This window comes from Vulpes lagopus, chromosome 1, assembly GCF_018345385.1.
Source record: "Vulpes lagopus strain Blue_001 chromosome 1, ASM1834538v1, whole genome shotgun sequence".
NCBI lineage: Eukaryota > Metazoa > Chordata > Mammalia > Carnivora > Canidae > Vulpes > Vulpes lagopus.
In genome coordinates, this window is record NC_054824.1 from 93,247,347 (window position 1) to 93,268,271 (window position 20,925).

Below are 20,925 nucleotides of genomic sequence, written 5' to 3' on the forward strand. Positions count from 1 at the left end.
CCTCTGTCTTGTCATTTTGATTTTTAGGTCTATGAATTAGGTAGAACAGCAACTTTAATCTTGAAGGAACAGTGTTGTATATGGTTCTCCCTTGTATAGACTCTGTACTTGTAAGATTAGCTGGCTGGAGGTCCCTAAGTTGAAATATTTATGGGCTGGAGTGGTCGCAGGGCTCTCCAAGCAGAGCCTGCCCTGGCAGGACAGCTGAGGCTGAAGTGAGGGCAATCCAGGGTGTCACGGGGTGCTCAATGCAGAGGTACCCTGGAGGGGTGACTAGAGCTGAGGCTAACACAGGCTTTGGGGGCACGGGACACTCCATGCAGCAGGTGCCCTGGCAGGGCAGGTGGGATGGGCATGGGCTGGGGATTCCTACCATGCTCCATACTGGGGAGGGGGGAAGGGTGTCCCAGCAAAGCAGTTGGAGCCAATGCAGGCATGAGCCAGGAGGTCCCAGAGCACTCTGCATCCCAGGGTGCCCTAGCAAACCATGTGAAGCTGAAGTGGTATGGGAAGTTTTCTAGGGTTCTTTGTATTTCTGCCACCTCAGTGTAACACCTGGAGCTGCAGCAAGTGCTGACCAGGGTGCACACTCTGGGGATGCCTAGGTGGGACAGCTAGAGCTGGTGTGGACTAAGGGCCCAGGGCTCAGTGGGGTGGTTATCCACTTAAGGTGCTGGACCCTGCTCCCATCCATTCTATCAAGGTGGAGGGAGAATGGAAATTGTGATTCAACAGCCTCTCCAACCTGGAGAGAGTTTTAGTAGTGTCCCCATTGTGTGGCAGGGTTCTAGGGCTAGTCCTTTTATAGTTAGTTGCTCTTTTAAACCCCAGCTTTGTTTCCATGCCCTAGTGCAGACAAATTTGCTCCTGGTCCCCCAAGAGCCATCCCTCTACAGTGCAGTTGGCGACATCGGGTGGGAGTTCCCTTCATTCCATCTCTCCTGCTGTTCTGTCTGTGGTCTATCTTTTGTTGTACAGAAGCTGGTCAGTCAGCCCTCAGTTCTTCAGGAGGAATTGCTTTGTAAATAGGTGCAGAGTTGGCGTGTCCATGGCGGAGGTGAGTTTAGGGTCTTCCTGCAGTGCCATTTTAGACCAGAATTAACAATATTTTTGCCTCATAATTGTAAACATCAGAAGTTTTTCCTTTGTAGATTCTTATCTCCTTTCAAGAAGATTTGTTGATAGTGACAGCCATATATTCTGTAACCTCTGAATCAAGATAATTAATGAGTTGCATTGAGAATTATCAACATAGTAGTTCTTATGTACTTGATGACACGAATGGGAGAAGTAGAAGTCCCTCTATGATTTTACGTGTTCTAATGTTTGAAGATATCTCAGAAATGTTTAGAAAATTTTATTAACCTGTTCAAATTTTGGTCCATGCTGTCTTCGTATTTACTTGTAATCCTTCCAAGATTTCAGATATATCCCTAGGTAGCCCTTGAAACATTATAGTTCTGATTTCCAGATATGAAAAAAATGTGAAACTCAGGAAGAAGTGACATTATCTGGCAGCTTCTATATAAGAGAAGGAAGCAGATCCCTTAAGGAAATAACCTTAAACTATAACTTCAAGGAAAGTACCATGACTGATTTAAAATAATATATTCACTGCCACCAATTCTGGATTAAAAGAAACATGTATTCAAGTTTTTTGAAGAGTTGTGGCCAAAAGGCTGTATTTACACAGCTGCTTTACAGTTTTGCTCCATAATATGTGGGTGTTGTAGAGCCTAAAGGAGCATCATTCACATATGATTTCAAATGTTAGGAATTCTGATTAGCATTACATTAGAAATTTTAAGGAAGAACTTTTGAATCACAACCCTTGGTGAAATATCCCCAAATAAGCATTTACCAAGGAGCATGAACTAGCTTTTACCTGAGTGATAAAATCATCTTGATTATTACTCTGAGGGCCTCAGCTAGCTGTAACATCAAATATTTCAACCTACTCCCTGAACTCTCTTTACAAACACAGTCAACCACAGAAAATAAGATACTTTTTTCCCATCAAGATATTTGCTGACATGCAGCTCACAGGCTGTTCACTGGTTTATTTCACACCAGCAGAGGGACTGGGCTTGTCCTTTGGATTAGGTTTGTCCATTAAAAACTGGGTGCCAGGGATCCCTGGGTGGCGAAGCGGTTTGGCGCCTGCCTTTGGCCCAGGGCGCGATCCTGGAGACCCGGGATCGAATCCCACATCAGGCTCCCAGTACATGGAGCCTGCTTCTCCCTCTGCCTGTGTCTCTGCCTCTCTCTCTCTCTCTCTGTGACTATCATAAATAAATAAAAAAAATTTAAAAAAAAATAAAAAAAATAAAAATAAAAACTGGGTGCCATGTGCCTTTAGGATTCTAAAATCCCTTATTTTGTAGTGATGTTTTTATTAATGTCTTATAAAGATGACCTTTAAGGATTCTAGTATAATTGCTGTATCTTACAAATTCAGTTTCTCTTATCTTTATGATGTTCTAAATAAATGATAGTGCTTTATATATGTTTTCTGTGAAAAAAGATTTTTTTTAATTAAAAGTATTTTTTTCATTGATTTAAAAAATGTTTCCTGTCTAAAAAGAATGCATGCATGTATGTCTACATGGACCAACAGCGGTTCCAAATATTTTATTCCTCCCCTCCAAAATATATTCTTAGATGTAACAATTGATATTTAGTGATATGAATGTTAATAATAAGTGGATTTTTTTTTTAAATTTTTTTTTAATTTTTTATTTATTTATGATAGTCACAGAGAGATAGAGAGGCAGAGACACAGGCAGAGGGAGAAGCAGGCTCCATGCACCGGGAGCCCGACGTGGGATTCGATCCCGGGTCTCCAGGATCGCGCCCTGGGCCAAAGGCAGGCGCCAAACCGCTGCGCCACCCAGGGATCCCAAGTGGATTTTTTTTAAGTGGATTTTACCAGACTTGTTAAATTCACATATACTTATATGTGGGGCAGATAATTTTTTTGCTAAATTTCTTTATATGCAAATCTTAGTTATATGGGGCTCATGTCTATACTATCTATGTGTGAGCTTTTATAGATTTTCCAGTTTGCTTTTCTCTTGTTTTAGGTTATAATGTGCTACATTTTGAATACCATTCTTTAAAAGTCTAGGGAATCCAATTTATAGTAGAATAAAAAAGTCATAATGATGTGTTTGTGCTCATTTGGATGAAGTGCAGCATTAGCTCTTGGGAAACCTTTTCCTCTTCTTGGTATTTAGAAGGCAGTTCAAGGTAACACTAAAAAAACTAGAATATCAGCACATGACTTATGTTAAATGTGTTTGTAACTGGTAAAACATTTTAAAGGAGGTCTCATCATAAAAGGAATTCCAATACTACTTTTATTTTTACTAGCTTAAAGGAAAAGTAATGGAATATTGAATGAATTTTATATTAAGACCAAATATTCTATAGTTCTCTCCCTTAAGATCTCAGTTGAAAATCATGGCTTCACTTCACTCAAGGGTTGGAATTGTGTATTGTCATCAGTGATAAGATGTTTGAAGATAAATTGTTTGTAAGATTTTCTTGTGTGTTTCAACAAAGGAAAATGCAGTGTTTACAAAGTTTTACTACAATATAACTCTCTTCCCTTACATATAGCTCTAGTTTTCAAACCACAGTATCTGGAATCTTTTTTCTTACAAATTTAATAGTAATATAGTTTTCCTATAACCATTTTCTGGATATATTATAAAACCGTATAACTTTAGCCTTAATTATCATATTATCTATCACTGTGTATCTGAAGATTTTTTTATTTGTAATTTAGTGAAACTATATTAATACATGTCCTTATAAAATTATTGTATCTATACTGATAGCAATTGAAGTTTGTGGTATATTGATCCAACTTCCAGTGGGATAACAGAGTCATAATTATGTATTTAAAATTTATTTTAATGCCTTGATCAGTTAAATTTATATTTTTAATTCTCAGATATTGCTATAGTTGAGAAAATCAGTCTGAGTCTTGATGTCTATCTCAAATATCAAATATTACCCATGAATTAGAAGTAACTTACATGTCTATCTTAAATATCATCCATGGAATAAATTATCCATGAAGTAAGCAGTAAGTAGTTCTACTTACTTAGTAGTCAGTACTTCATGGATACCATGAAGTAGTAAGCTACTCTAATTTAGAGATGATGTCTCAGATTGTACATAATAATCATTTCTAAATTTGTTAGGCAGTTACTGTGAGCCAAATGTTAAAGCTAGTATTTTAAATATAGACATATAGGTATATGTGTAACTATATAATTATATATAAATGTACATTTATATGGAGAGAGTTTAACATACATATCATTTATTGGATATATTGAAGAATTTATATAAATAGACATAATTGTATTCCTCACAACCAATCTGAAATAGTATTAATGTCAATTTATAGAAGAAAATAAATTACCCAGGGTTTCACAACTAGTAAGTACCTGTGTAATAGGATGTGAATTCTGTGTATTATCAGTAAGCTATTTGTGTATATTTGTTATCCTGCCTGCAGCTAAGCCAAATTAAGTTTTAAAAAATCACACATGTATGTAACAGTGATAGCTAAACTGAGTTTGGAGATGCCCAGTGATAAAACCTGATAGTAGCAAAGGAATAGTAATGACGACAGAGGGATGGAACAGAGTATTAGGAATTATACTAGAGATTTTGAAACCTGAATCCTGGTCCTTTTTCACATGATCTTAGGAAGCCACCCACCATACGCTTTCTATACTTTATATATCAGGTTATTTCTCCATGTTGGATCTTTGAGCAGTTTAGACCTGTAAAGCTAACAGAGGGGATCTGAAGCTATTAGTACATGGACGTTGGAGAACAAAATACAAAAACAAGAAAAAGAAGTCATTTCTAACCCATCATCAATCAGGAACATTATTGCCATTTGGAGTACTTCCTTCTAATGTTTATCTGTGTGCATGTTCACAAAGTCAAGATCACACTCAGTATGTCAATTCCCTCTCAATTCCATTTAACATAGTTTCATAAGTATCTTACCACATCATTAAATTTTTTTATAAAGTGTCATTTTAAATTATTGTATGATAGTCCATCATTTATATGTGCTGTCAAAGACTGACATTTTAGAAGTCTAACAGAAATCCCAACTTTATTTGCAAGAAAAATGAGTTAAATGCCTTTGCTTTTGTCTAGAAATACAGAAACTTGGTGTTTGTTTTATTAAATAAGGTTAATATAACAAATGGTGTATTCATCGATGTGATGACATTTACTTATTAGGCAAATCTTTCAAAATTTAGACAATGAAGGAAGTAATAAGGATCTCTTGTGGTGAGATAGCTGTTAGCCCCTGAAGTGGAGGTGTCATCAACCCTGAGAAATGTGAACTACAGCAGCGTAGCTTGCCTTTTTAAATCATAATCTGCCCAAGGACTCTTTTAGACCTTTCTTTTTTCCTAATCACTCCTGCAACAATGACAGTTTAATACCACAGATATACTTTATATTTCTGTGTACCCTTTCAGCACCTAAGATGTTTTCTTGTCCCTTAAGGACCAATTTTCACCCTCTTGGGGATACTGCCCTCATTTAGAATGCATGACCTGGAGTAATCATTTAAGGTATTCTAACCATGTATTCAGGATAATTCCCATGCCATCGAGGATTTTTCTTGATGCCGCTTTGCTCATTTATATGCTCAGAAAATGAAAATTGAATCCAGATTTAACCCTAAACCAGTACTTCTCAAATCTTTTAGCCCACCAAGGGGTTAACTCAATCAATTTCCCGATTGTCCATTTCTGGTTAAAGCCTCAGTGTTGTTCAAAGTCTGTTTTATCTTAAAAATTCATACAAATTTTACATTTTCCTCCTTGATAAATATGTATTCATTTCAAAATCTTAAAAAAAAAAAATGGGGCAGCCCACATGGCTCAGTGGTTTAACACCGCCTTCAGCCCAGAGCCTGATCCTGGACACCCAGGATCGAGTCTCACATCAGGCTCCCTGCATGGAGCCTGCTTCTTCCTCTGCCTGTGTCTCTATGTCTCTCATGAGTAAATAAATTTCTTTAAAAATAACTTTCTCGCATCCTTAGGTAAAATTGATGCTCCAGAAAGATGTACTGTTTATATCCTAAGACTCCATATATTCTTGCACTTACTTTGATATGGTTGCCATTTCTCCTAGTTAGAAAATACGATGAGCATGGGCAGCAGCATTAGAATAAACACATGTCATCCTTAAGATATCGAAAGGACATTTATTCTGGTACAGAAATTGCCATTGAGTTGATAAGATTCATAGTTATTACAATGTATACCCCCAAATTATAACAACTTTTGGAAAACTATAAGATAATTTCATCTTCTGTCTCATTGCTCCTTTCTATTACCTATCCATTATAAAGGCAATAAGAACCTGATGTCTCTTTTAGACATTGTGAAAAAAGAACAAGTGGGAAAGTGAAGGCTGTCTGTAAACTTTGGGGAAGGATATATAGAAAGAGGGATTGCTTTTAAGCAGTTTGTTCTAATGATGAGCATGAAAATGATCTGTTCTCCCTCTTTTTTTTTTTTTTAAAGGATTCCTTTTTTTTTTTTTTTTTTTTTAAGAGAATCTCAGGCAAGCTCCATGCCCAGCATACAGTCCAAAGCAGGGCGCAATCTCACAACCCTGACATGACCTGAGCTGAAATCAAGAGTTGGCTGCTTAACCAACTTAGCCACTCAGGATCTCCTCCCTGCCCCTCCCCACCCCTTCTTTTTTAATAGTTTACACTCTTAGTTCAGGTTGTAACAGATCTTCCTTACTAAGATGTTGCTTAAAAGCTTTCTATGGAATTAAGCACTCACAACAAGTTTCATGTTTTGTTCCTCTTCCACACTTCTCTGACATTACTATTAATTTATAATAATTACTGTCACAGTATTTAAATATAGCAGTTACCACAGATGTGAATTCATTGTCCTTTCCTTTTAATGTTCAGTATATGTGCTGAAAAGACCATTACATTAATTAATTTGCATTCTGCCTCACCAAGAAGGGATAAATAATACCTCTAAAAATGAAATAGGAAAATAGATTTAAAGAGTGAAAATTGTACAAATGGCTTAGCTTAAGGTCAAAATCTTAGTTGCCAAAGTGAAATGCACCTGACCAATCCCATCTCCATGTGATGTTCCTCATCTGTATCTAGAAAAGTCTCTTGTAGCTGTAAGTTACCTAGTGCAGAGCTACTCTATCCAGTTAAATCAATTGAACAAAAAATTAAGGTATGCCAGACTAAAAAAAATATTCACCAATAGAAATTTATAACAGGTGGCCAGAGTTGCAACAGATTCCATTTTACTTCTCTTTGTAGGCTCAGATACATTGATAGTGTTCAAATTCCAAACATCTGGAGGAGGCAGGGCAAGATGGCAGAAGAGTAGGGTCCCCAAGTCACCTGTCCTCACAAATTCCAAACATCTGTAAGATTCTGAAGAGATATCAGCACTCTTGAGGAAATAAACTTTGAGTTAGAGCAGTGAGGACTAGGATTAAATGAGCTGGGATATGTGACTTTGGAATTCATAGAAAATACCTATTAGGAAAATAAATCTTTACTTAAGAAGTCCCTTTTTTTTTTTTTTAAATGAAAAGTCTTTAAAATAGATTGTGATTCCTTCCAGAGGTTGTTTGAGTCACTTTCCATAGTTGATATTTCAAATATATTTTGTGTGAAAAAAAATACCAGTTCCAGGATCAGAGATATCTTCACTTCTCTAGAGTTGATTTAATCATCATGTCTGTGTATGTGTTTTTAGTTGCTAACTTAGGTTTCCTAAATTATGTTTACTACTTATTTTTTCAAGTATAGTCATCTGCAAATTCCATTGCCAGTATTTATTAGAGCCACCTTACATAACAGATAAGTTCCTTGGTTGTTCCTGGTGAAAGGTGTCATTTTTGTGTGTGTCCTTTACCAGGATCAAAAATCCGTATGTTTAGGGTAAGGACAAGATGGTAGAATAGGTAGCCCTGAGGTCACCTCCTCCCACAAACACATGAAGCCTATAACTACAGATAGAGCAACTCTTTCTGAGAATGACCTGAAGACTAGCAAAACCATTCTTCCACATCAAGAAGGGTAGAAGGAGCAGAGATGAGATGTGGCTGGGAACCAAGGCCCCGGCACAGCAACCCAGAAGCAGGAGGGATATCACAGGTTACAGAGGTCCTCCCTGAGGAGTTAGCAGTTTAACACTGGGCACCCTTCACCCTAGGGGATGTGCATCAGGAATATGAAACCCAATGATGTTTTTGAAAATCAGTGGGGCTTCACTTCAGAAGAGCCTGAGGGCCATAGAAAATCAAGATTCCACTCTACTCTTAAAGGGCCTGTACATAAACTTACTCCAAGACCCAGCACCGAGGCAGCAGTTTGAAAAGCACCAGGGCCATTAGTGAAGATTCAGTAATTATTTTAGGGTATATGCAGGTTGGGGCAGAGATCTGCAGAAACTTTTTCCAGGAATGGAAGTGTTGGCCATTTTTCTTGCCTTCCTTCAGCCTCGTTCATCCAATGCTGGTGGTCTCCAGTTTGGATGCTCTCCATCTACTTTCCTAGCACTGCTCTCCCCAACTCTGCCCTTTCCTATATAGATCTCCCCCTAAAATGTTTCTACCATGCCACACCTAGAAGGCAGCTTTGGTCAGGACGAGGGTAGAGGCCAATCCCACCCACACACAGCTCACACATGCAATACCCCTGAAGCACCTGCTTCTGATGACCAGGGGTGATTGTATAGGACACCATCTATATAAGGCCACTATCTTCAAGACCAGGAGACATAGCTGACTTACCTAATACATAGAAGCAAACACAGAGTCGGGCAAAATGAGGAGACAGGAAGAATTTCCAAATGAAAGAACAAGGCAAAACCTCAGGAGGGTGGGGAAGAGAAGCTAAATGAAACAGATGTGCAATCCATCTGATAAGGAGTTCAAATAAATTGGTCTTAAAGACACTCTGAGAATTTCAACAAAGAAAACATAAAGAACCAACCAGAGCTGAACAATACAGTAACTGAGTTGAAAAATACACTGGAGGAAATCAGTAGTAGCTTAGAGGAAGCAGAAGAATGGGTCAGCAATCTCAAAGGCCAAGGAGTGGAAATCATCCAAGCTGAACAGCAAAAAGGAAAAATAATCTGAAAAAAATGAGGCTAGGTTAAGGGACCTCTTGGACAACATCAAGCATTCTGACATTTATAATATAAGGGTCTCAGAAGGAGAAGAGAAAGGAACAGAAAACATACTTGAAGAAATAATAGCTGCAAACTTCTCTAACTTGGAAAGAAAATACTTTCAGGACCAGAAAGCACAGAGAGCCCCAACAAGATGAACCTAAAGACGTTCACACAAGCACATAATTAAAATGCCAAAAAATAAGATGAGAGAATCTTAAAAGCAACAAAAAGGAAAGCAACTAGCTATGTACAAGGAGCACCTGTAAGACTTTCAGCAGATTTTTCAGCAGAAACTTTGCAGGCCAGAAGGGAGTGCATGATATATTCAAAGTACTAAAGGGGTAGGGGGGGAACCCACTACCAAGAATACTGTATTTGGCAAGATTGAAGGAGAGATAGTGTTTCCCAAACGAAAGAGTTCATCACTATACCAGCCTTACAGGAAATATTAAAAGGACTTCTTAAGTGGAAGGGGGGAAAAGGCTTTATATAGTAAAACTAATAGATCAATTACTTACAAAACTACCCCAAAGGTTAGAAGACAAACATGGCAAACAACTGTACCTACAGTAATTACTTAAGGGGTGCACATATTACACAATGCAATGGAGTAGAGGGTAGAAACATAGTGCTTTCAAAAGGAGTTCAAACAAGTGACAAACTGCTATATAAATAGGGAGTTCTATATGAAAACCCTTGGTAACAAACTAAAAACCTGTCATACACAAAAAAGTAGAAGGAAATCCAAGCATAACACTAAAAAATGTCATCAAATCAAAAAGGGACAACAAAAGAGAACAGAGAATTGTGAAAACATCCAATAAACAATTAACAAAATAGCAATAACTACATATTTATCATTTCTTTAAATATAAATGAACTAAATGCTCCAACCAAAAGACACAGGGTGAATGAATGGATAAATAGGATCCATCCCTGTGCTGACTACAAGAGAGATCACACCTTAAAGGTATCTACAAAGAAAAGGCATGGAAAAAGGTATTCCATGAAAATGAGAAAACAAAAGGTGGACATCAGACAAAACAGACCTAAAAAGGGGGCATTACATAAGGATAAAGAGCAATCTAATGAGGATATAACAATGCTAAATACCTAAGTACCTAACATACTAACATTTAAATACATAAATAGTAACAGAATTAAAGGGAGAAATTGACACTAATGAAATCATAGCAGGAAACTTTAATACCTCGCTTAAATCAATGGATAGATTATTCAGACAGAAAATCAATAAGGAAACAGTATCTCTGAATAACGCATTACACTGAACAGACTAAGATTTATATGGAACTTATATGGAACGTTCCATCCCCAAGCAGCAAGATACACCTTCTTTTTAAGTGCACATGAAACCTTCCCCAGGATATGTCACATGTTCGGCAATAAAACAATTCTTAATAAATTTAAGAAGATTGAAATTATATCAAGCATTTTTTTTATCACAATAGTATGAATTTAGGAAGCAGTTATAGCAACTGGAAGAAACACAAATACATGGAGACTAAACAACATTGATAAACAATCTGGGTCAGTGAAGAAATCAAAGAAAAAAATTTTAAAAAGATACCTTGAGACAAATGAAAATGGAAACACAAACTTCCAAAATCTTTGGAATGCAGTGAAAACAGGGAAGATTATAGTCCTACAGGCCTACCCCAAGAAACAACGGAAATCTCAAACTATTTAACCTTACCACCTAAGAACTGGAAAGAAGAAGAAAGCCCAAAGTTAGAAGGAGAGGAAAGAAATAACAAAGATCAGAGTGGAAATAAATGAAAGACTAAAGCGGGGGGGTGGGGGGGGTTAAAAATCAACAAAACTAAGAGCAGGCTCTTAGAGAAAAAAGGATAAACCTCTAGCCAGACTAATCAAGAGAAAGAGAATTCAAATGAAATCAGAAATGAATGAGGAGGGACACCAGGGTGACTCAGTGGTTGAGTGTCTGCCTTTGGCTCATGGCCTGATCCTGGATTCCCAGGGTCAAGTACCACATTGGGCTCCTTGCATGGAGCCTGCTTTTCCTCCCTCTGCTTGTGTCTCTGCCTCTCTTTCCATGTCTTTACTGAATAAATAAATAAAATCTTTATTAAAAAAAAAAAAAGGAACGAGGAAAAGTTACAACTGACAAATACAAAGTATTATTAAAGGCTACTACAAAAAATTATTTGCCAGTAATTTGGACAACCTAGAAGAAATAATAGCTAACTCCCTAGAAACACAATCTTCCAAGACTGACTCAGAAAGAAAGAAATAATATGAACAGACCAATTACTAGTAATGAAGTTGAACCAGTGATTTAAAAATTCCCAGGAAACACAAGTTCAGGACCAGATGGATTCACAAGTGAACTCTACCAAATATTTAAAGAAAAGTTAATATATATCCTTCTCAAAATATTCCCAAAAATTGAAAAGGAAGGAACATTTCCAAATTCAATCTACGATAGCAGAATTACCCTCATAGCAAAATCAGACAAAAGATATTATTTTTAAAAATTACAGGCTGATATCCTGAGAGAACGTAGATACAAAAATCCTCAACAAAACATTAGCAGACAACATTCAAAAACACATTAAAAGCATCATTCACCCCAATCAAGTGGGATTTACTCCAAGGATACAAGGATGATTTAGTATCAGCAGATCAGTGTGATGCACATTAACAAAATGAAGGATAAAATATGATCATCTCAATAGATGTAGAAAAAGTTTTTGACAAAATTCAACATCTATTCATGATAAAGACTCTCAACAAAGTGGTTAGATGGGGAATATACCTCAACATAGTAAAGCTGTATATGACAGGCTCACAGTTAACATCACACTCAACAGTGAAAGCTATAAGCTTTCCCTCTAGGATTAGAACAAGACAAGGATACTCTCACAACTTTGATTCAACGTAGTACTAAAAGTCCTAGTCACAGCAATCAAACAAATGCATCTAAGTTCATAAGAAGTACCACCGTCACTATTTGCAAATGACATGATACCATATATAGAAAACTCTACCAAAAAACTATTAGGATAAATAAATTCAGTAAAATTGCAAGATATAGAATTAACATAAAAATTGTTATTTCTATATACTAATAATGGACCAGAGAAATTAAGAAAATAATCTCATTTGCAATTGTATCAAAAAGAATAAAATGCCCCAAAAAAGCCCCCCGCAAAACAAAGCAAAAAGAATAAAATGCCTATGAATAAACTTAGCCAAGGAAGTAAAAAACCTGTACTTTGAAAACTATAAGATACTGGTAAAAGAAGCTGAAGATGGCACAACTAAATGGAAAGATGTGTTCGTGGATTGGAAGTATTTATGTTGCTAAAATACCATACTACCCAAAGTAGTCTACAGATTGGATGCAATCGCTATCAAAATACCGATAGCATTTTCACAGACCTAGAACCAATAGTACTAATATTTGTATGAAACCACAAAGAATTTAAGCTTTGTTCCTATCTCAAGAATGCTTTAGCTATTTGAAGTATCACAGTGCCATATTAAAACTATACTACAGGGATCCCTGAGTGGCGCAGCGGTTTGGCGCCTGCCTTTGGCCCAGGGCGCGATCCTGGAGACCCGGGATCGAGTCCCACGTCGGGCTCCTGGTGCATGGAGCCTGCTTCTCCCTCTGCCTGTGTCTCTGCCTCTCTCTCTCCTTCTCTCTGTGTGTGTGACTATCATAAATAAATAAAAAATTAAAAAAAAATAAAAATAAAACTATACTACAAACTGTAGCAAAACGGCATGTTACTGGCACAAAAACAGACACATCACTGGAACAGAATACAGAGCCTGGAAATAAACCCACATGTCTAAGGTCAATCTGTGATAAAGATGAGAATATAAAATGGGGAAAAGACAGTCTTTTCAGTAAATGGTATTGAGAAAACTGGGCCACTTCACACTATATGTGAAAAGAAACTCAAAGTAGGATTAAAGACCTAAATGTAAGACTTGAAACCTTAAAAGTCCAAAGAGGAAAACGTATGTAGTAAATTAGACCTCAATCTTAATTTTTTTTGCATCTCTCTCTTCAGGGCAGGGTGACAAAAGCAAAAATTAACAATTGCTACTACACCAATCTCAAAAACTTTTGCACAGCAAAGGAAACCATCAATAAAGTGAAAAGGCACCCCCCTGAATGAGAGAGGAAATCTGCAAATTATATACCCAATAAAGGGTTAATTCTCAAAATATATAAAGAACTCCTATAACTCAACACCAAAAAAAAAAAAAAATCCAATAAAAAAAATTGGCAGAGGACCTGAATAGACATTTTTCAAAAAAAAAAAAAAAAAAAAAAAAAAACAAATGGCCAACAGACACGTGAAAAGATGCTCAACATCACTAATCATCAGGGAAATGCAAATCAAAATCACAACTGATTTTGGGAGTATCACCTAACACCTGTCAGAATGGCTATCATCAAGAAGCAAGCATTGGAAGGATGTGGGGAAAAGGGAACTCCTGTACTGTTGGTGGGAATGTAAACTGGCTTAGCTACTACAGAAAATATATGGAGATTTCTTTAAAAAATAAAACTACCATATGATCCAGCAATTCTACTTCTCAGTATTCACCCAAAGAAAACAAATAGTAATTTGAAAATATATATGCAATTTTGTATTATTTACAATAGCCAAGACATGGAAGCAATATAAGTGTCCATCAACAGAAGGATAAAGATATATATACACACCCAGAGACACACACTGGGGAATATTAGCCACAAATAGTGACATCTTGCCATTTGTGACAATGTGGATGGACCTAGAGGGTATCATGCGAAGTAAAATAAGTCAAATACCATAAAATTTCACTTGTATGTGCAATCTAAAAAAAAGAAAAAAGAAAAAACAGACAAACACAGAGAACTGGTGGTTATGTGGAATTTGGGGAATGGGCAAAATAGCTGAAGGAGATTAAGAGGCACAGGCTTCCAGTGAGAACACAGGCACAGCATAGGGAATATAGTCAGTGACATCATGATAACTTTGTAGGGTGACGGACAGTAACTACACTCACTGATATCTTGTAATGTTTATAAATGTCAAATCACTGTTTACACCTGAAACTAATATAATACTGTATGTCCACTCTACTTCAATTAAAAATACACATGGTTATTAAATTTAAAAGTTGTAAATCTTAAAACTTCATTGTCAATTAATACTAGTAGGTGTGTCTCCAGCCGCCATAGTATCCTTCCCACTTTAGGAGCATATTTAGCTGTTCTTTTCAAAGATGCTTGACATTCATATGTCCTTCTTAGTATTTTGGACAAAAGCAAAATAACAGTATCAGAAAAACTCTTAGAAAGAGTTACCTGTAGAAAATGAGGAATTTAGACTTGCATTTAAGTGTAGGTATTTTTTCTCACCCAAAAGTAAATCAGAACAGACAGGATTTCAATGTATGAATTCTGTGGTGATTGATTAAAGGGTAAGCTTGGTAGAATTTCTAACGGTTTTTCTGGAAATCATTAGAAGCAAAGTAAAATTTATTGTCCATCGCTGCAATGACATAATGGAAATACTTAATAGAAAATAAATGGAACCTAAAAACCTGGTAAGAAATGCAATTTAGCAGACCAGAATAACTTGAGATGTTTAGTCATAAATGCAAGAAACAGTACTTAAGTATGCCCTTAGATTTATCATTTGGCATTTGTCAGTGGCCTGAGAAAGGATATTAAAGAAGTGTCAGTGTCTAAAAAGTCTTAAATCCATTAATGTGTTTCACGGCATAAATTTGATAACTTCTGATCATCTTTACAAAATCTAACCTCTGAAATACAGCACCAAATATCGATACCATGGACATCCAGGATACCGTGCCTTCTCGGTGCCAGCCCGCGCCCTGTGACCTGCGAGGGGCGGGGGCTCGGAGTCTCTGCCTTGGTCATTAGGTTACTGTCTCCCCGGGGACACCAGTGTCCTTTCATTTAACTCTGAGAAACTCCTCAGGGGACGGACCCAGAGCCCGGATCTCCCCGGCCGGCTTTGCTGTTTCTCCAGCAAAACGTCGTGCCCTGGAACCGGGGTAAAGTAGGTGAGCAAAGCCGAGCGTCTGCGTCTCTGTTCAGCCTCTTTAACCACCAGCAGCTCGAAGCGTCGAGGTTGTTGACCTGAATCCGACCGGCAGGGGCGCGGGGCGCGGGGCGCGGGGCGCCTGCTCGGAGTGGCCTGGCCCGAGGGGCTGCGGGCAGCCCGGGCGGCTCCCTCGGGCGGAGGCCTGCGGAGGGCCGGAGGTCCTGCCGCCTGTCATCCCACGGGGCTCCGAGGAGCACCTGCGGAATCGGGAATAAATTCGCACTGATTCCTCAAATTTGCAACACGTGCGGACCCAGTCCTTTTTTTATTACTATTAACGTTCAGGATGGGGACAAGGCAGCCTTCCGTGCGACAGCATATAAACACGGGGAGAACGTCCATTCGTGGGGATAGTGAGAAAACAATAGGGTCTTCACATACAAGAAGACCAAGTGAGGCGGGATCTTCATCTCATCCCATTATTTACAGGATACCTCTTTTTCTTTCTTCTTCTTTTTGATCTTCACAGACGGTTCGCAGGCACCCGCCCGGCCTCCCAAGCCGCGCCCGCGCAGGGCCGCCCCCGAGGTCCAGCACAGGAAGCCCCACGGGCCCGAGGCAGCGTCGGAAAACGTGGACGCGAAAATCGCCAAACTCATGGGGGAGGGCTACGCCTTTGAGGAGGTGAAGAGGGCGCTGGAGATCGCCCAGAACAACGTCGAGGTGGCCCGGAGCATCCTGCGCGAGTTCGCCTACCCGCCTCCCGTCTCCCCGCGGCTGCACCTCTAGCGGCCGGGCGGCCGGGGCCTCCCCTGCCAGCCACACTTCTCCAATCAGGGTTGAACTGACAGATAATTTAAAGACGTTTACTTCCCTTGAACTTCCAGATCTGTGAACCGCCCCTCCTTGTTTACACGTCGGCCCACTCGCGGCCCGCGGCGCGCCTCCAGGGTCGCTGCCACGGCCCCCCGCGCCGCCGCCTCCACGGACGCTCGCGAGGCAGCCGTCGGGGCGGCGGCGACGTCACGGCCGCGGTGACGTCACGCGCCCGCCCCGCCCCGCCCCGCGCGCCGCCGGGTCCAACGCCATTTCGCCCAGTCACAAGATGCTTCAGAGGTTCTGATCTTCAACGTATCGAACTAATGCAAAAAAAAAGAAAAAAGAAAAAAAAAGGAAAGAAAAAGGAAAAAAAAAAAGTGTGTGGCCTTCACTACTGAGTCTTTCTTTTGGAAACCTTTGCTGTTGTGAGACGGGAAAATCATGAATGTATAAAGCGTTTTCTTCGTCGGTGAACTCGCTGCCTTTCTGATAAGGGGTTTTCATACGATAGAGAGGAACGTCCCTTTTTAGCGAAAGTGTTGCGATCCCCAACCTCCCGTAGTCTCCTCTGTCATCCCTGGGGTGTCCCTACTCCGCAAAAACAGGAACTAGGAGGTGGGAAGCAGCTGCTGCGGAGGCGGGAGAAGCGCACTTGCGCGGGATGACGCCGTGCTGACGTCCTAGAACGCCGTGCTGACGTCCTAGAACGCCGTGCTGACGTCCTAGAGTGCGGCTCCCTGACCCTCAGGCCTGCGTTACCGTGAGGCAGGCCGAATCCGAGGGCCGACTCCCTGAAATATATGAATAGTTTTCGGATAAAACTATGATCCTACCTTTCCCAAAGTGGAAGAGAGCTCATTTCCTATTTGAGGGTCGACTACCCTCTGGGACCTAACAGGTGTAGGAACCAGTCCATATTGCAGTGGAAAAAGTGAAATCCCTGATGCACTGTTAAGTGCCAATGCTACTGTGGCAATGTTCTGTTCTTTTTTTTTTTTTCCTTTTTGGCCAAAAAAAAAAAAAAAATCTGCAATCAAATCAGAATCCTATTCAATTTGTAGATTCTCATTGCTGCATCCGGTCAGGGGAAGGAAATTTATATAGTTTGGCTTTTTTTTTTTTTCTCCCCAAACAGAAACCATGTTATTAGTCTTAATCTGCAAATATTTATTGAGCATCTATGATGTGCGTGACGCTGTTAGGCACTGTGTTTTTAAAGCACAAACTGTCACAAGCTGATTCTGATCTGACGTTTCGTTATTCTTTATCTGTGCTTTTGATGGTAAAAGTCTCTCTCTGGTGGACAAAGCCTAATGAGAAGTTAGTGGAGAAATGGGACCAGATCTGTGTAAAATGCTTGAGCCCACAGAAGGTTTTGTAAATATGTGCTCATTGCAGGCTTGTGCACCTTGTTACCACTCGTCTTTCAACTTCACACCTTGTGTGATGTAAAAGGATGCATCTGATAGTGAGCCTCTCTCCAGGATTTGAAAGGACGGGGCCAAACATCTAGCAGGACCCCATGGAAACTAAGGTTCAAGCCTGGAGCAGTCAGCAAGTTGACCTGGGGAGGGGAACTAATGCGTTGTTTCGCAAAGTGACATGTGACACATGCCCTTAAAGGTTTGGCTATCATGACAGGAGGTACTTGAGTCACAGGCATGGGTGTTCTGATTTCTTCAAGTAGAGTCTGCACTGCTCAGTGTCCCCGGAGAGGAATTTTTACTCTTCCTTAGATGTTCCACCTGTGGGCAGGTATATGAGTGCAGGTTTTACAGTTTTAAAAATGGCATCAGCTAATCCTTCATCGATTTAGGAACCCCATGTACATCATCATGATTATTTACTTTTTTTTATTTAATCGGTCTCTGATGTCATGTTGGAGTAGCACTGTATGTTTTGTTTTTATGAGTTGCTGATCCTAGAGACAACCAAAAGCCAAAAGTTGCCACTTCATTGTGATAACATTGTTCTAACTCTAGTAGAGAATGATGTAAAATACAAATGTTAGAAAACCACAGCACATCATTCAAACAGTTGTCAAATAATGTGTGAAAACTTCCAGTGAGAATTAGACTGGTGACGATATAGTAAATTTAGACCTACATTTTTTTTTTTTAGATCTATTTTGCAAAGATGACTTCCGAGCCTCCACTAAAATCTCTACATCTGATACTCGATAGCAACCATTAGTCTTATCATTAAAAAGAATGAATCAGAAGCTTGTATGGAATGTAATAGAAAGAGGGAAACTTTCTATCAAATGCAGTCATGAATAACCCATTGCTACCTATACCAATGACTACCAAATGCAAAAAAAATATTTTTTGTGGAAATAATTAAACCAGAATAATTATAAAAATGACTACTCCCCCATTAATGATTGGAAATGATTGACACTTGGTTTCACTGTGATCCAGAAAGTTAGACATCCTTCCTGTTTCTCAAAACTTGGTAATATAATTATTTTTTAAGCCAGTAAACCCTAGAATCCATATAATTATATCATGGCCAACATTAACCTGCTCTCCCTCATCTCCCAACATATTCTGGGGATAGAAGTACTTATCCTCAACGATAGGTAAATTAGTTCCATAATTTCCTTATTTCCCCTTGATGTCTGCAATATCCTGGCCAAATTTTCTAGAATTGAATCCAAGCAGTGCTTACGGTTAACTTGAGCTTTGTTCCACAAAATGACCTTTAGCTCTTCCCTGTCCATTTCTCCTTGCCCACATTGCAAATCGTCTTACTAAAGCCCTAATTGCAACTTCAGAGGGCCCATTTGTTAGCTCGATATCTCACACACAAGAACACTTGCAAAGATTTCTTCATAATGTGAATTTTTTTTTTTTCGTTTTCAGTTCCAGAAGCATTTCCTACAGTTTGGACATTATTTTTCCTCTTGAATTTTCGACTTGAAGCTTTAATTTGCACTGAATTATCGAACCCGGTTAAAATTTTAATTTTTTCTCTAGCTGACAGATTTGGAAGCAAATTACAGTGTGTTTTCAACAATACAGGTACTGCCTGTTGACCTGGAATTTTAGTGCTTCTAGAAAAAGTTTCCAAAAAAAGACAGCAATAGAGTGAAGGGTTTTCTTCCCGATTACTATTTTTTTTAATGCCTTTTTTAAACTTGTCTAATGTGGCAAAATAGTTATGTGTTCAATTAATTTATATTCATCTTTTTTCAATTCTGGTTATTATGTAAACTCAAGTACTTTATCTGTTCTTTTAAGGTATTTTATAAAATGAATCTTAACAAAATGCGGAGTTGGTATTTTATTTTTCAAATGAACACAAACATTTCTTTCACGGCATTTCTGTTTTCTTTCTTTGTGTTAAGCAAAAGACATTAGATTTAAGAGCTAAGTAAACAAAGTAGTACAAAATACCTATCCCAGATAGTTTAAATACCCAAACCATATCATTTTAAGATATTTACATGAATTAGCTCTTTCTGTGTCCTAGAACTCAAAGTCAGTTCTATTAGGGTTCTGAACCATATCTGAGAAAGGCTGAAGATCTCCAGATGACAATTGAGAATTCCTAATCGACTCTAACATCTGCTCTCTAAATTTTTGGATTTTCTAATAATTTGTTACATAAGGGAGAATACATAAAATGGCTCAGTATATAATGGAGAGGGAACAATGGAGAATTAAAAGAATGTTAGTAACTACTTTTAAATCAAGAGCCATAAAGTGTTGTGAAAGTAATCAGTACGTGCAACATCCCACATGTAGTCGTAATAGTTAGACCCTCAAACCACATACAGTTAAATGGGGGGATATACATAAGCAAATAATTCCAATACAATAAATGTGATATAAATTATCACATTGTGCTGGAATTATGTACTTAAAGTGGGTGCTTTAGAACTTTTATTGGGCCCTTACTTTATGCAAGGAAATTAGTAGTAAAACATTTAACCCTTTCAATAATCATCAGGCCTCCTCTAGACATGGAAGGGAAGGAGGGTGTGATACATTCCTTCTGGAAATTTCGACCAGTGATAAGACTGAAGGACATTTTGTCAGCCTAAACGAGAAACAAGGTTTTTTCTGTTAACTCCAGAGGTAGAACTTTTCAACTCAGGGCACCACACATCATAAAACAGTTACTTAGGCAAAGGTGAGAAGTAGTAGGGCCGAGGAACTTGGAAAAGGCTGGGGGGTCGGGGGGATGTTGTGTCTGTTGGTAAAGGACCATGCGAGACATCTAAGACTAGGAGCCATCAGATTAGTAATCTGATGTAATTAGTTGTAAATCTGATGTAATCTGTAGTAATTAGTTGCTGGAGGTCAGACTTGACGGTAACCATAAAAATATCCAAACATGGGCAGCCTGGGTGGCTCAGCGGTTTAGCGCCTGCCTTTGGTCCAGGGAGTGATCCTGAAGACCGGGATCGAATCCCACGTCAGGCTCCCTGCAGGGAGCCTGCTTCTCCCTCTGCCTGTATCTCTGCCTTTCTCTGTGTCTCTCATGAATAAATAAATAAAATCTCAAAAAAAAAAAGAAAAATCCAAACATGAGGGTTTGCCTAACAGGAACTGCCACATCAAATGACAAGCAATAGGCTAAGGGAAATGTAATTTCCATGCCTTTTCCATATGTCCCTCTTTTGATTTTTCAGATGAAACCTGAACAGTATTCTTAACTACCTGTTTTTGCTGCTTTTTCATCCCTCCTGCCACTACCCTCTTTTAGGTCTGAATTACGACTCCTTTAGAATTTTATTTCCTGGCTCCAGTGCAAGACAGAATGAAGGTTCTGAACTTCAAATCCAATATTATTCCTCAGTGTAAAACCAT

General features: G+C 38.8%; 1 protein-coding gene across 3 annotated transcripts in view; it reads left to right on the plus strand.

Annotated features, from left to right (window-relative positions):
- CBLB (Cbl proto-oncogene B) overlaps window positions 1–19,408 on the plus strand; it is a 221,328-nt gene extending 201,920 nt beyond the window's left edge. For 2 of the 3 annotated variants that reach the window (XM_041750956.1, XM_041750958.1), the window contains one exon: window positions 15,819–19,407. In XM_041750956.1, the coding sequence (XP_041606890.1) occupies window positions 15,819–16,078 (260 nt within the window). In that variant the 3' untranslated portion in view covers window positions 16,079–19,407. Of the gene's footprint in view, window positions 1–15,818 lie in introns of all 3 variants that reach the window. The other variant, XM_041750954.1, reaches the window with a different exon arrangement.
- The last annotated feature ends 1,517 nt before the right edge of the window (window positions 19,409–20,925 follow it).